This window comes from Staurois parvus, unplaced genomic scaffold (assembly GCF_062004578.1).
Source record: "Staurois parvus isolate SC_StPar_1 unplaced genomic scaffold, SC_StPar_1.0 ptg000070l, whole genome shotgun sequence".
Classification (NCBI taxonomy): domain Eukaryota; kingdom Metazoa; phylum Chordata; class Amphibia; order Anura; family Ranidae; genus Staurois; species Staurois parvus.
Genome location: NW_028317866.1, coordinates 1,453,866 through 1,470,462, shown reverse-complemented (window position 1 = coordinate 1,470,462; position 16,597 = coordinate 1,453,866). Strand labels below are relative to the sequence as shown.

The following is a 16,597-nucleotide window of genomic DNA, read 5'->3' as shown; positions in this document are numbered from 1 at the left end:
CATACTGGGGTAGGGAGTTCCAGATGATGGGAGAAGCTCTGGAGAAGTCCTATAGGTGAGTGTGGGAGGAGGTGACAAGGGAGCTAGAGAGCAAGATGTCTTGGGAGGAGTGGAGTGGGCGATTTGGACGATATCTACAGAGGTTGGTGATGTAGCTAGGGGCAGTGTTGTGGATGGCTTTGTATGTTCTTGTTAGTATTGTGAATTTTATATGTTGGGTTAGTGGAAGCCAGTGGAGGGATTGGCAGAGAGGGGCAGCAGTCGCTGATCAGTTGGTAAGGTGTATGAGTCTATCAGCAGTATGCATTAAAGACTGAAGGGGGGATAACCTGTGTAATGGTAGACCAGTGAGGAGGGAGTATTATGGAAAGAGAAGATTGTACGTTCACTCCGTGCCCTTGGTCGTCATGCACTTTTCAGAATGACAATGATCCAAAACACACATCTAAGGCCACTGTTGCATTTCTGGAGAAGAACAGGGGGGAGTGATTAAGTGGTCAAGTATATCTCCTGATCTTAACCCAATCAAACACCTATTGGGAACTTTGAAGAGACAAATTGAGCATCACTCGCCATCCAGCATCCAGGGTCTAAAAGAGGTCGTTCTTGAAGAATGGAAAAAGATAAATGTTGCAATATGTCACCAACTTGTTCATTCCCTCTTGTCCTGCTACCCCCCACCTGTCCCAATGGCCTACTCCTGTCCTGATATCCCCCGTCACGCTGCCCCCGTCCTGTCCCGTGACCCCCCCCCCCCCCCATGTCACACTGCCCTCCATCATGCTCCTGTCCTGAAGAGGTGGATCTTAGACAGCAAAGGGAGGGACACATTTAGATGCGGAGGGTGCCCGATTTTAATCTTGCCTAGGGCAGCACAAAACCAAAATACACCACTGGATGCAGTTGACGCTAAGTGTGCTTATGTGCCAGGTGGCTTTGCATTTTCCACTGGTTGTATTTCGCTGAAGCTGGAGAAGATCCCCTGCGTGGGAAACCTTATGTTGGACTGTTGTTTTGCCTTCTGTTGTTTTAATAAAAGTGAGCTACCAGGCCCTTAAAAATTGATCCTGTCTGTTTTTAGCTCACTGTATAGGTGCATCTACCACAAGAGCCAACTACCCCATAACACAATATATATAGAGAGGGAGACACACACTGTACCCTGTATTATACAATGCATTATAGTCTTTCAGAATTATCACATAGGCAATAAACACATAATTATTCATCTTTATAACCTATGTTCATATTTGATGTTAGAGATAGGTTCACACCAATGCATATGGTAATGCATGTAGAATCGTGTGCTTTCCTCACACGCACAGACACGTGCTGCCTTTTAGCAAATGCACAGAGGTGCTGAGAGTGAGGAAGATCTCCCAGTATGTACCCATTATGGGATCTATCCTCAGCCAACTGCATCCAGAATGGAAACTATCTCTTCTGGGTAGAATGCCACTTAAAATCTCTACATTGTTTCATGTTTACAGAGGTGAGCCCAAGATTATCCCAGCAAAGATCACCCCAGAGACTCAAGCAAAGGGAATGGTGACAGAGCCCGAGGAACATCAAGACACTGCTGCCAGAAGGTGAACATTTCTGTGATATCTGAGATATGCACACATACATATTAGGTGGGGTAATCTGCATGGGAGTCTTTTAATGATTGTGAGTGGATGCATGCCAATAGGTTTTACTCTGCTTTGTGGTATAAAGTCCCAAAGACAGACATTGCACTCCAAAATGCTAAATACCAAAGTTTTTTTCAAGTCATGTGAACATGATGATTATCAAAACTGTTTTCCTGGTGCACATGTTATATGTAAATACATTTATATATGAATTGCTCACCCCCCCCCCCCCTCCCCCCAAAAAAAAGGGCCTGCTGATTTTTCCCAGGTTCTCTTCCCAAGCTAGTGTTATGGCAGCCAGGCACACAACTCAGTCACTCTCCTGGCTCAATGAACAGTCTAGGAGTATCTTCTGATGCTTTGTTGTAACTTGGATAGGGTGCAGGAAGCTTTGGAATGTACCAGTAACTCAGTGCAGTAATAATAGGACACTTCTCTTTGACAAAGCTTCTTAGTACAGTCCCTCCAGTAACAACTAAAGGTATGAACAGCACTAAGAGACCATAAGAAATATCCCAATCCCAGCAAGCACTGGCACTGATGCACTAAGGAATAGTAGCAGCAAACAGCCAGTAGGATCCTACACTCAGGTCTGTACTCACAATGTCCCTGGATACTTGGATGCCTCATTCCAATATCAGATAGACATTTCTCCTGTGAACTCCCAGACCAGATCCTCAGTGAAGTCCCTTGATCAGCTTCAACTATTCTCAGAAAAATAGGACCTCTAGCTCTAGCTTAGCCGGGACCTCGATGAGCTCCTGTAAGAACTTTAGCTGCACTGCCCAGAAAGGTAGCAGCTCTTCAAGCTGGGAACCTCTGCTCTTGCTTAAGAACAGGGCTGCTGCAGGACCATCTGGGTAAAAAGATAATCTGTATCTATGGACTCACCATGGGCATCCTCCCCCAGAGATTGGCCGAGACCACCTAAATATTGAGGCTGTGGATCTGCCTCTTCCAGCCCACCACATTCCAGAATCCACCAGAAGGCAGGGGAAAGAGTTGTGCCTGCAGCCAGTGAAGCCTAGAACAGCCCAAATTAATCACTCACTGCTCCACTGATTACAGAGGAGCCAAAAAAACAACTAAATTTACCTGACCTCTCTAGCAAACTATCTAGATGGGTGCTCTATGCACTGTATATATATGTATATAAACAAACAATGTACCCTGTATTATATAATGTATTATAGTCTTTCACAATTATTACAGAAGCAATAAGCACAAAGATATTCATCTTTAAACCTTATGTTCATATCTGACGTTAAAGCTAGGTTCACACTACTGCGTGTGATAATGCATGTAGAATCACACGCTTTCCTGACACGCACAGAAACACACTGTCTTTTAGCAGATGCACAGAGGAGCTGAGAGTGAGGAAGATTTACCAGTATGTACCCATTGTGGGCTCTAACTTCAGCCATCTGCATCCAGAATGAAAGTTATCTGTTATGGGTAGAATACCACTTTAAATCTCTACATTGTTTCATGTTTACAGCGGTGAGCTCAAGATTATCCCCGCAAAGATCACTCCAGAGACTCAAACAAAGGGAATGGTGACAGAGCCAGAGGAACATCAAAACACGGCAGCTGAAAGGTGAACATCTCTGAGATATCTGAGATACACACACATATACATTAGATGGAGTACGCTGCACAGGAGTCTTTTAATGATTGTCAGTGGGTGCACTGCGCCAATATTTTCCACTCTGCTTTATCGTATAACAAGTCCCAAAGATAGACGTTGCACTCAAATGCTTTTTTTTCAGTCATGTGATCATGACGAAAGGAGAGGATGATCAATTCTGTCTTCCTAGTGTACAATATACTGTATATATATATATATATTGCATATATAGACACACACACTGTACCCCTGTATTATACAATGCATTATAGTATTTCACGATTATTACACAAGCAATAAATACATAATTATTCATCTTATACCCTGTGTTCATATTTGATGTTAAAGCTAGGTGCACATTACTGCATGTGGTAATGCATGTAGAATCATGCGCTTTCCTGACACATACAGAAACACACTGACTTTTAGCAAATGTGCAGAGGTGCTGCTGAGAAGATCCCCCAGTATGTACCCATTGTGGGATCAGTCATTAGCCAGCTGTATCCAGAAGGAAGCTATCTCTTGTGGGTAGAATGCCACCAGGGGCGGACTGACCGTTTGGAAACCCGGGCTCTGCCCGAGGGCCCGGGGTCAGTAGGGGGCCCCATGAGATGCCCCTGGTACCTTTTTCATAGGCTTTTTGGAGTTTGGGCAAGGACACAGGGGCCCCATGATCCCCTATTGCCCGGGGGCCCCATGAGTTGTCAGTCCGCCCCTGAATGCCACCTTAAATCTCTGAATTGTTTTATGTTTACAGTGGTGTGCCCAAGATTATCCCAGCAAAGATCACTCCAGAGACTCAAGCAAAGGGAATGGTGACAGAGCCCGAGAAACATCAAGACACTGCTGCAGAAAGGTAAACATCTCTGTGATGAACGCACATATACATTAGCTGGGTTAAGCTGTACGGGAGATTTTTAATGATCGTTTTTTTTTCTAATATTAATTACAATTATTTTTTTTTTTTATCAGCCCTGTTGGAGGGCTTTGGTGAGATATCAGTGGTCTAAACATCTCCCCTTTGAAGAAAGGGACTGAGGACAGAGATTCCCCAGTCCCTTTCTCTATGTCCCCATATGCACTGAAAATGAATGAACAGGAGACAGGGGCTCCTGTTCATTCATAAACTAAAGCATCAAAAACTCAGTTTACGTTGCTTCAGTTATGAATGGACAGAGTCCATGATCGGTACCGATCACTGACTCTGCCCATTCAGAAAGGGAAGGGGCTGGTCCGGTAAATTACATGTTTGCTGGCCCATTCCTCTGCTCTCCAGCCTTGCAGATACACTAAACTTCCAAATGTTCCAGTGAGCACTGTTGGGGCCATAATCCAGAAGTGGAAAGAACAACATTTCACCATAAACAGGCCACAACCAGTTGCTCCTTGCAAGATTTCTGACAGAGGAGTGAAAAAAATTATCAGAAGAGCTGTCCAATTGCCAAGGACCACTTGTGGAGAGCTTCAGAAAGACTTAGAATTAGCAGGTAAAATTGCTTCAAAGAAAACAATAAGTAATGCACTCAACCGCCATGGCCTGTATGCACGCTCATCATGCAAGACACCATTGCTGAAATACTGGGAGAATACAGTCTGGTCAGATGAGACCATAATTGAACTCTTTAGATACCATAATACACACCATGTTTGGAGGTCAAATGGCACTGCACATTACCCCAAAAAGACCATATCAACAGTGAGGTTTGGAGGTGGGAACATCATGGTGTGGGGCTGTTTTTAAGCATATGGTACTGGCAAACTTCATATCATTGAGGGAAGGATAAGTGGAAAAATGTACCAAGACATTCTTGATAAAAATATGCTGCCATCTATCAGGATGATGAAAATGAAATGAGGGTGGAAATTTCAGCAAAACAAAGATCCAAAACACAAAGCCAAGGAAACTATCAATTGGTTTCAAAGAAAGAAAATAAAGCTGCTAGAATAAAACAGCCAATCACCTGACTTGAATCCAATAGAAAATCTATGGAAAGAACTAAAGATCAGAGTTCATAGAAGAGGTCCATGGAACCTTCAAGATTTGAAGACTGTATGGAAGAATGGGCCAAAATCACACCTGAGCAATGCATGTGACTAGTTTCTCCATACAGGAGGCGTCTTGAAGCTGTCATTACCAAAAAAGGATTTTGTACAAAGTATTAAATAAATTTCAGTTAGTGTGTTCAGTACTTTTTCCCTGTGTCATTCCATTTGATTACACATAACTTAATTTCTGAACATATATGTTTTGGTTTCTTTGTATGTATGGATTGCATGGGTTGTTACTGACATGTGGTGAAAATGTCATGTCAATAATACCTTTAGAAATATATTAACCTAGAAAAATAGTGATGTGTTCAATACTTATTTTACCCGCTGCATATACACAGTGGGTATAGAAAAGAATCACCCCTCCCCCCCTTTAAAATAATCACAGGTAGTTTTTGTTTTCCAGCTGTATTTACTCAGTACAACCTATAACATCCAAGTGAAAAATATAACACCAACATGTCAGAAAAACTAAAAAATTCAAAGACAGAATCACTGAGTTGGAAAAAAGGATCACCCCCTTGTGTCAATATTTTTTTGAACCACCTTTTGCTTTAATTTCAGCCTTTAGTCTGGTGGGTTATGTCTCTACTAACTTTGCACATCTAGACTTTGCAATATTTGCCCACTCCTCTTTACAGAAGTGCTCAAGTTCAGGTAAATTTGATGGTGACTGTCTGTGGACTGCAGTCGTCAAGTCATTCCACATATTTTCAATGGATATTAAGTCTGGGCTTTGACTAGGCCATGCAAGGACATTCACCTTTTTCTCCTTCAACCACTGTATGGTTGTTTTTGCTGTGTTCTTTGGGTCATTGTCATGTTGGAAGGTAAACCTTCTTCCCATTTACAGCTTTCTGGCAGAGGGCAGCAGATTTTCCCTGCTGCAGAGAAACACCCCCATTACAGGATATTACCACCGCTATGCTTTTCTGTAGGAATGGTGTTATTTGACTGGTGATTTGTATTGGATTTCTGCCAGACATATAATTTAGTGTTGAGGCCAAAGAATTCAGTTTTAGTCTCAGCTGACCATAACACTTTTCTCCATGTGGCCTCTTTAAGGTACGTTTTGGCAAAGCTCAATCATGACTGCACGAGACCTTTCTCGAGGAGTGGCTTTTTTTCTTGCAGTCCTCCCATACAAGCTACATTTTTGGCGAATTTGTCATATTGTTGTCACATGCACACAATGACCACTCTGTCATAAAATCCTGCAAATGCTTTAGAGTTGCTGTAGGCCTCTAGGTAGCCTCTCTGACCAGTTTCCTCCTGGCTCTTTCACCCAGTCCTGATCCAGGGAGGGTTTGTATTGTACCAAATACCTTCTACTTCTTAATAATAGACTTCCCTGTGCTTCTAGGCATCGATAAAGCCTTTGAAATGTTTTTGTATCCATCACCTGATTTGTGCCTCTCCACAACCTTATCCCAGAGATCTTTGGACAGTGCCTTACCAACCATAATTGATTGATTGTTTGATTTGCACTATCAGGGACTGAAATGCTCCAGGGAAAGCTCTTTTCATACTGAGCTAATCAAGATGACCACAGCTGATTACAGTTGAAAGGCAAAAGGCTTTGTGTGCCATTGAGAAGGTGATTAGCTATACCTGACTGAATTTAAAAGTCATTTTTAGGAGAGGGTGATACTTTTTCAAACTCAGTAATCCTGTTTTTGATTTTTTTTTCTGACATGTTTGTGTTATATCTTTCACTTGGATGTTATAAGTAAATACAGCTGGATAAAACAAAAACTGTGTCTGTCTTCATTTTTGGCCACAAAGCAATAAAATGTGAGGCTATTCTTTTCTATACCCACTGTACATACACTGCTCAAAAAAAATAAAGGAACACTTTGAAAACACCTCGGATCTCAATGGGGAAAAATATGCTGGATATCTACACTGCTATGGACTGGATAATGTGTTAGAAATGTAAGGGTGCCCCATCATTTGCTGGAAATGAAAATTATCAACCTACAGAGGACTGAATTCAAAGACACCCCAAAAATCAAAGTGAAAAAATGATGCAGCAGGCTAGTCCATTTTGCTGAAATTTGATTGCGGCAACTCAAAATGGTGCTCAGTAGTTTGTATGGCCCCAACATGCTTGCATGAACGTGATTGGTGCCTTGGGTATTTCCTCCTAGATCTGGACAAGGGCATCACTGAGCTCATGGACAGTCTGAGGTGCAATGTGGTGGCATTAGATGGACCGAAACATGATATCCCAGAGGTGTTCTATTGGATTTAGGTCAGGCAAGTGTGGGGGCCATTCAATGGTATCAATTCCTTCCTCTTCCAGGAACTGCCTGCACACTCTCGCCACATGAGGCTGGACATTGTCGTGCATCAAGAAGAACCCAGGACCCACTGAACCAGCATAGGGTCTGACAATGGGTCCAAGGACTTCATCCCGACACCTAATGACAATCAAGGTGCCATTGTCTAGCCTGTAAAGGTCTGTGCCCCGCCATGGATATGTCTCCCCAGAACATCACTGACCCACCACCAAAATGGTCATGCTGAACAATGCTACAGGCAGCATAACATTATCCATGGCTTCATCAGACCCTTTCATGTCTATCATATGTGCTCAGGGTGAACCTGCTCTTATATGTGAAAAGCACAGGATGCTAGTGGTGGACCTGCCAATTCTGGTGTTCAATGGCAAATGCCCATCAAGCTCTATGGTACCGGCAGTGAGCACAGGGACCGCTAGAGGACGTTGGGCAATCAGGCCACCCTCATGAAGTCTGTTTCTGATTGGTCAGAGACATTCACACCAGTGGCTTGCTGGAGGTCATTTTGTAGGGCTCTGGCAGTGCACATTCTGTTCCACCTTGAAAAAAGAAGCAGATACCAGTCCTGCTGATGGGTTAAGGATGTTCTACGGCCCTCTCCAGCTCTCCTAGAGTAACTGCCTGTTTCCTGGAATATTCTTTATGCTCATAAGACTGTGCTGGGAGATACAGCAAACCTTTTGGCAATGGCATGTATTGATGTGTCATCCTGGAGGAGTTGGACTGGCTGCGCAACCTCTGTAGGGTCCAGGTATTGCCTCATGCTACTAGAAATGACACTGACCCTAGCCAAATGCAAAACTAGTGAAAAACAGAAAAGATGAGTAGGGGAAAGAATGTCAGTGGCTTCCACCTGTAAAACCATTCCTGTTTTGGGGGGTTGTCTCGTCGTTGCCCATCTAGTGCACCTGTTGTTAATTTCATTAACACCAAAGCAGCTAAAACTGATTAACAACCCCCTCTGCTACTTAACTGACCAGATCAATATCCCAGGAGTTTAATTGACTTGATGCTATACTCTATATTGATGCTATACTCTATATTTTTTGAGCAGTGTGTTTACATATATAGACACACACACTGTACCTTGTATTATGCAATCTTTTGTAGTCTTTCACAATTATTACAGAAGTAATAAGGACAAAAATATTCATCATTAAACCCTATGTTCATATTTGACTTTAAAGCTAGGTTCACACTACTGCGTGTGCCAGTGCATGTAGAATCGCATGTTTTCCTGACACACACATAAACATGCTGCTCTCTTAGCAGATGTGCAGTGGCACTGAGAGTGAGGAAGATCTCCCAGTTTGTACCCATGGTGTGACCAATCATCAGTCATCTGTATCCAGAATGGAAGCTATTTCTTGCGGGTAGAATGCCACTTTAAATCTCTGCATTGTTTCATATTTACAGTGGTGTGCCCAAGATTATCCCAGCAAAGATCGCTCCAGAGTCTCAAGCAAAGGGTACTGTGACAGAGTCTGAGGAACATCAAGACACTGCTGCCAAAAGGTGAACATTTCTGAGATATATATATTGCATAAGATTTTTAATCAATATCTCAATGAACACAAGAACAATTTCCAAAATTGTGACAAAACTGAGTTTTGTAGAACATTTGTTTAGCTCATTACATGAAAGCAAGGCTAATAATATAACTTAGATTACAACATCTTCTACTACTACACCCAGTAGAGTGTAGATACTGGATGGAGAATGAATTTCAGAGCCTGGATGCTGGATGGAGAATGATGCTCAACTTCAGAATTCCCCATAGGTGTTCGATTGGGTTCAGATCAGGAGACATACTTGGCCACTGAATCACTTTCACCCTGTTCTTCTTCAGATATGCAAAAGTGGCCTTAGATGTGTGTTTTGGATCATTGTCATGTTGGAAAAGTGCACGATGACCAAGGGCACGGAGTGATGGTAGCATCTTCTATTTCAATATAGAGCAGTTCATCTGTGAATTCATGATACCATCAATGAAATGCAGCTCCCCGACACCAGCAGCACTCATGCAGCCCCACAGAAGGACACTGCCACCACCATGTTTCACTGTAGATGCGATGCATTTTTCTTTGTACTCCTTACTAGAGATGAGCGAATTTTTCAAAAATTCGATTCGCCTGATTCGCCGAATTTTCCGAAAAAATTCGATTCGATTCAAATTTATTCGCTGCGAATTTTACTTATAAAAAGGGTTTCTAGGCTTCAGAGAGCCTTTATATTAGTGCAGAACACTGTACCTTTAATTTAAATGTCCTTGGAGTCTGCTGGGGAAGAGAAATAATACTGTCAGTCAGTATGACATGCAGATGAGTGCCGTCGATCTTAGAATCACCGCACACTTCACTCATTTGGGCAGTCACGGGGCCAAAGAAGAAGAAGGAGGAGAAGAAGAAGAAGAAGAAGAATGAAAAGAATGAAAAGAAGAAGAAGAAGAAGAATGAAAAGAATGAAAAGAAGAAGAAGAAGAATGAAAAGAATGAGAAGAAGAAGAAGAATGAAAAGAATGAAAAGAAGAAGAATGAAAAGAATGAAAAGAAGAAGAATGAAAAGAATGAAAAGAAGAAGAAGAAGAAGAAGAAGAAGAAGAATGAAAAGAATGAAAAGAAGAATGAAAATAAGAAGAAGAATGAAAAGAAGAATGAAAAGAATGAAAAGAAGAATGAAAAGAAGAATGAAAAGAATGAAAAGAAGAATGAAAAGAAGAATAAGAATGAAAAGAATGAAAAGAAGAATGAAAAGAAGAAGAATGAAAAGAAGAATGAAAAGAATGAAAAGAAGAATGAAAAGAAGAATGAAAAGAAGAATGAAAAGAATGAAAAGAAGAATGAAAATAAGAAGAAGAATGAAAAGAAGAATGAAAAGAAGAATGAAAAGAAGAATGAAAAGAATGAAAAGAAGAATGAAAATAAGAAGAAGAATGAAAAGAAGAATGAAAAGAATGAAAAGAAGAATGAAAATAAGAAGAAGAATGAAAAGAATGAAAAGAAGAATGAAAAGAAGAAGAATGAAAAGAAGAAGAAGAATGAAAAGAAGAATGAAAAGAATGAAAAGAAGAATGAAAATAAGAAGAATGAAAAGAATGAAAAGAAGAATGAAAAGAATGACAAGAACAATGAAAAGAAGAATGAAAATAAGAAGAAGAATGAAAAGAAGAATGAAAAGAAGAATGAAAAGAAGAATGAAAAGAATGAAAATAAGAAGAAGAAGAATGAAAATAAGAATAATTCCAGTAAAGCAAAAAGTGTTTCTGCAGAGTTCCTCTATTTCTGACAGTTCTCTGACAGTTCTTTCACATTTACAGCGATTGAAACATTGTATCTATTTGTTTCCTAATAAAAACATCTGTATCCTAAATGGAAACAAATACATACAATGTTTCAACCGCTGTAAATGTGAAAGAACTGTCAGAGAACTGTCAGAAATAGCGGAGCTCTCTGCAGGGACATTTTTGCCGGCTGTAGAAGGGATGAAAACGGCCGATCAGGAAAAATTCGATTCGACCATCCGAAGTTGGCAAAAATTCGGATTCGATGCGAATCGAATTTTTCCTGAAATTCAAAACGAATTCCACTTCGTCTGATTCGATTCGCTCATCTCTACTCCTTACCTTTGCAAAGCCATACAGTTATGAAGTCATCAGTTCCAAAAACATTTATCTTGGTCTCATTACTGCAGAGTACAGAGTCCCAGTAGTCATCTTCTTTTTCAGCATGGTCCCTGGCAAATTCTAGGTGGGCTTTTTTTGTGCATGAGCTTTAGAAGAGGCTTCCTCCACCATTCCTCTGCAGTGTCAAAGGAAACAACCACCACAGTTTGGCTAATTCTTTAGCTAACTGCAGTGAACTTGCATAGTGATTTTCTTCAACCCTTCTCATCAGAAGACGCTCCTGTTCGGGGGCGGACTGACAATTCATGGGGGCCCCCAGGCAATAGGGGATCATGGGGCCCCTGTGTCCTTGCCCAAACTCAAAAAAGCCTATGAAAAAGGTACCAGGGGCATCTCATTGGGTCCCCTACTGACCTCGGGCCCTCAGGCAGTGCCCGAGTTTCCAAATGGTCAGTCCGCCCCTGCTCCTGTTAAAGTGTTAACTTCCGTGGACGGCCTGGACATCTCTAGAATGGTTGTTGTTCCACCTTTGTTAAATGTTTGTATAATTTATGCTACAGTATTCTTACTAATAAGTAACACTTTGCTGATCTTCTTGTAGCCTTCACCTGTCTTGTATAAAGAAATTATTTTCTTTCTCAGGCTTTGTGACATTTCTCTTCCATGTGGTGCCATTGCTGACAGCATGAAATGGGAAGGGGTTTTCTTTGTTAAAGTGTTACTAAACCCAGGACCCTGCATTCACTATATCTGGTCTCCCACAGTACACAGAACATGGAAGTGCAATTATTTTAGTAAATATAAACTGCTAAATACCTTTTCTTATCAGCAGTTAGAGCAGTCTTGTGACTTCAGCAGAGCACTGGTTAAAGCTTGTAGGAGGAGTTTTCTTTCTGCTCTAGGAGGATGCAAAACCCCTGACCCTCTGTCTGGACAGTGCTGATGGAAGACTGCATGTGATCAGCACAGGGTCAAAGTAAAAAAAAAAACACCTCTCTAGCAATACAACTAAACTGAGTATGTGCATGTGGTTATGGGTTCAGTCTGTCTTGTCAGGTGAACATTTGAAAAAAAGGAGCAGAGAAGTCAGGATCACACAGCCTTTTTACACAATGCAGAGGATAAACCACTTAGGTTCCACAGTGAGTATACCAGGCATGCTTTACTGCATATACAGACTGATTTTACTGTTGTGGGTTTATTAACACTTTAAGTAATGCCCTTCTATAATCAACTGCTGGACACCTGTTTAATGATTAATCAGACTCATCTGTAGTTGAATTAATGTTAATTAGGATTTTGTTGTCTAAAATTTAGCTTCGCTCCTAAGATATTCATTGGGGTGTATTCATTTTTGCAACATGGTCTTGAATGAATATGTTAGGAAAAATACTTTTTTGTGTGTGCAAATTAACAAAACTTGTTTGCAGTCAATATTTCAAAAACATAAAAACAATATGTTGCGCTTCTTCTTATTAAATATTAAATCAATACAAATTTCCAATAAATATAAAAAAAATCAACATTAATAAACTTGTGAAAAACAGAAAATCATGTGAAATCAAAATGTCATCCCGTGCACATCATACAAAAAAATATATAATATAAAAAATATAATATATATAAAAAATGTGACTTCTCCCAGTAAATAAAATTAATAATTCCAGGTGACTTCCTTAGTGAGTATAAGATGTGCGCTCACCTCCAGATTAGCCTGTAACTGATGTTTGTTGCACCATATGAAGAGTGGTGGGTCCCTCTCAGGCTGCTTCCCGTCTCCTACTCCTGCTGGGATCTTACTCCTATACTGCTTATCTCCTGCTTTCCTTTCATTGGCAGGTGCCCTCAGTGGAACGAAAAATACCAAAAATAGTGCTTTATCTTTTTAAAAAAACAGTGCTTTAATTAAGTATCAGTTGCACTCACATTTAAATAGTGTAAAAACCACTTTTATATCACCAACAATTTTGTGACTTTTCCCAGTGATTCAAATCTAATCAGTAATTCCAGGTGACTTCCTTAATGAGTATAAGATGTGCGCTCACTTCCAGATTAGCCTGTAACAGGCTAATAACGCTTTTTGTCCACTCAATGAGACTGATGTTTGTTGCACCATATAAAGAGTGGTGGGTCCTTCTCAGGCTGATTCCCGTCTCCTATTCCTGCTGGGATCTCCCTCTTATACTGTTTATCTCCTGCTTTCCTTTCTTTGGCAACTGCCCTCAAGATTAGCCTGTAACAGGCTAATAACGCTTTTTGTCCACTCAATGGGACTGATGTTTATTGCACCGTATGAAGAGTGGTGGGTCCCTCTCAGGCTGCTTCCCGTCTCCTACTCCTGCTGGGATCTTACTCCTATAGGAGTAAGATCCCAGCAGGTACTCCTGCTGGGATCTTACTCCTATAGGAGTAAGATCCCAGCAGGAGTAGGAGACGGGAAGCAGCCTGAGAGGGACCCACCACTCTGGAGTAAGATCCCAGCAGGAGTAGGAGATGGGAAGCAGCCTCAGAGGGACCCACCACTCTTCATACGGTGCAATAAACATCAGTCCCATTGAGTGGACAAAAAGCGTTATTAGCCTGTTGCAGGCTAATCTGGAGGTGAGCGCACATCTTATACTCACCAAGGAAGTCACCTGGAATTATTGATTTGATTCACTGGGAAAAGTCACATATATTTTTTTCGTTGAAGACTGCTTAATTTTTATATATATTATATTTTTTTTTGTATGATGAGCACGGGATGACATTTTGATTTCACATGATTTTCTGTTTTTCACAAGTTTATTAATATTGATTTTTTTTTATATATTTATTGGAAATTTGTATTGATTTAATATTCAAAGAAGGAGCTCAACATATTGTTTTTATGTTTTTAAAATATTTGCACATTTAAAGAGGATGTGTTGTATGTTTGCAATCCCGTAATAGTTGTGAGTGGCTCGCAAGTTACATCTTTGTTTTTATTTGTTTGCAGTCAATGGCCTGCGTTTGTGGGTGTATTTTGTAGCATAGTGTGCCATAGAAAATGATTCTGAAAGCAAGTAAAAGGTTTTCTGACAAATGTTGGGGTGTACTCATTTATGCTGAGCACTGTATGTATATATATATATATATATATATATTACATAAAAGTGCAGCGCTTAAAAAAGTGACAAATCATAAAGAAACAGTGAAAAGTGTATCAAAAAATCGCCCAACCAAAAATGAACGAAAAGTCCCAGAGGTTGTGATGAAACAAAATAAATCCAAGGACAGTTGTGTCATCAACCACTACTACAGAAGGCTTACCAGAAAGGCATGACCCCTTGTTAAGAGTGGTCAATCGAGCTTTGTTTAATCAATCCAGAAAGCTGGACACTCGAATCCTCCTCCAGATATTTTTTTGATACACTTTTCACTGTTTCTTTTTGATTATTTGTCACTTTTTTAAGCGCTGAACTTTTATGTATTATTGCGGATTGCCTAGTATCAGGGTTTTCGTGGTCAGCTGCTATATGTTTCACAACTCATTTTTTAATTATTGATTATTTTGGTTTTTATTAGCGCAGGTTGAGATATATATATATATATATATATATATATATATATATATATATACATATACATACACAGTGTACCCTGTATTATACAATGTCTTACATAATTATTGCAGAAGCAATAAATACATAAGTATTCATCTTTATACCCTATGTTCATATTTCACATTAAAGCTAGGTTCACACTACTACTGTGCTGCCCTTTTAGCAGATGCGTAGCAGTGCTGAAGGTGAGGAAGATCTCCCAGTATGCACCCATTGTGGGATCAATCATCAGCCAACTGCATCCAGAATGGAAGCTATCTCTTGAGGGTAGAATGTCAATTTAAATCTCTACATTATTTCATGTTTACATTGATGATGATATGCCTATACCAGAGACTCAACCAGACACTGTTGCTGAAAGATGAACATCTCTGAGATACACACATATATATACTAGATGGGCTAAGCTGCACAGGAGTCTTTTAATGATCATCAGTGGGTGTACTCTGCCAACAGGTCCTACTCTGCTTTTTATTATTGAGTCTCAAAGATAGACATTACACTCCAAAATGCTGAATAATCAAAATGTTTGTCAGGTGAACACGATGAAGGGGGATGCTTCAATCTGTCTCCCTGCTGCATTATACAATGTATAATGAAAATATTACATAAGCAGGAAGCACACAAATATACAACTGTATACCCTATGTGTGTTGGGAATGTGCACAGAATTGTGCTCCTTTCCAACATGCACAGAAACGCATTGCCCTTTAGCAGATGTTTGGCAGTACCATGAATTGTTAATGGCACCCCACACATCTGCTAGCATGTGTGCTTTCATGCTTACAAAACCTTATGGTGCCGCAGTGGCACACAGTTATGCATGGCTTGTTTTTTAAATAAAGTAAGGGAAATCATTTTCCACTTTTTTCAAGCATTAGGCAGCCCACTGACATGAATGGGTTGCCCTACATGCGATGCATGGAAATGTGCGAATGCTTGGTGTAGGTCTGAACCTAGCCTAAAGTGGCACTACATCCAACAAGAACTGTCTTACTGTCAAGAACTGGGTATGCTATGTGAATATTTGAAGAAACCAGTTTATCATGAAAAATGATCAGCTTGGCTGAAAGGACACACTACAGTTGAGCTAAGAGTGGGGAAGATCTCCCAGTAAGGATCTAGTGTTAGATCAATCCCAGAAAGGAAAGATATGCTGTGGGTGGAATTCCATTTTAAATCTATGAATTTTTTTTTTTTTACAGTGACGTGAATATACCTAAAAGTATCCCAGAAAAGATTGCTCCAGAGACTCAAGCAGAGAGTCCAGTGACAAAGACTGATGAACCTCAACCCACTGCTACCAAAAGGTGAACATCTATATATAAGCACATACTGCACTCTGTAAGGATAGACCTGGACTGCCACAGCTAGGCTGAGAGTGAGAAAGATCTCCCTTATGGACCCCAGAGTTGGATCAGTCTGTTGTGGGTGGAATGCTACTTTATATCTCTGATTTGGCAACTTATAATGTAATACTAATATTTTTGGCATGACCATTTTAAATAATAGACCTCTGACTCCAAGCGCTTTTGTAACAGGATGTTTGGTGGCCACAGGTACCACCACACTCCAGATTTTTGACTGACAGCCCCACAACAGTCCATATATAGTAGCAGTTTCTTTATAGAAGCAGCAATTAGCACAGAAAGGCTTGTCAGAGGAGGCCAGATACTGATAAGGCTTCCATGTGGCTGTATCAGGCTTCAGGAGTAACAATCTATTTTGAATCTGTACACCTGTCTCTGCATGCTATTAGAATGGAAGCAGTCATGTAAGGG

General features: G+C 40.5%; 1 protein-coding gene across 7 annotated transcripts in view; it reads left to right on the top strand.

Moving 5' to 3' along the window:
- LOC149469444 (protocadherin Fat 4-like) overlaps window positions 1–16,597 on the top strand; it is a 162,099-nt gene that overhangs the window by 137,110 nt on the left and 8,392 nt on the right. For all 7 annotated transcript variants that reach the window (XM_089669194.1, XM_089669190.1, XM_089669189.1 and 4 more), the window contains 5 exons: window positions 1,491–1,589; window positions 3,130–3,228; window positions 4,016–4,114; window positions 9,027–9,125; window positions 16,022–16,126. In XM_089669194.1, the coding sequence (XP_089525320.1) occupies window positions 1,491–1,589; window positions 3,130–3,228; window positions 4,016–4,114; window positions 9,027–9,125; window positions 16,022–16,126 (501 nt within the window). The remainder of the gene's footprint in view (window positions 1–1,490; window positions 1,590–3,129; window positions 3,229–4,015; window positions 4,115–9,026; window positions 9,126–16,021; window positions 16,127–16,597) is intronic.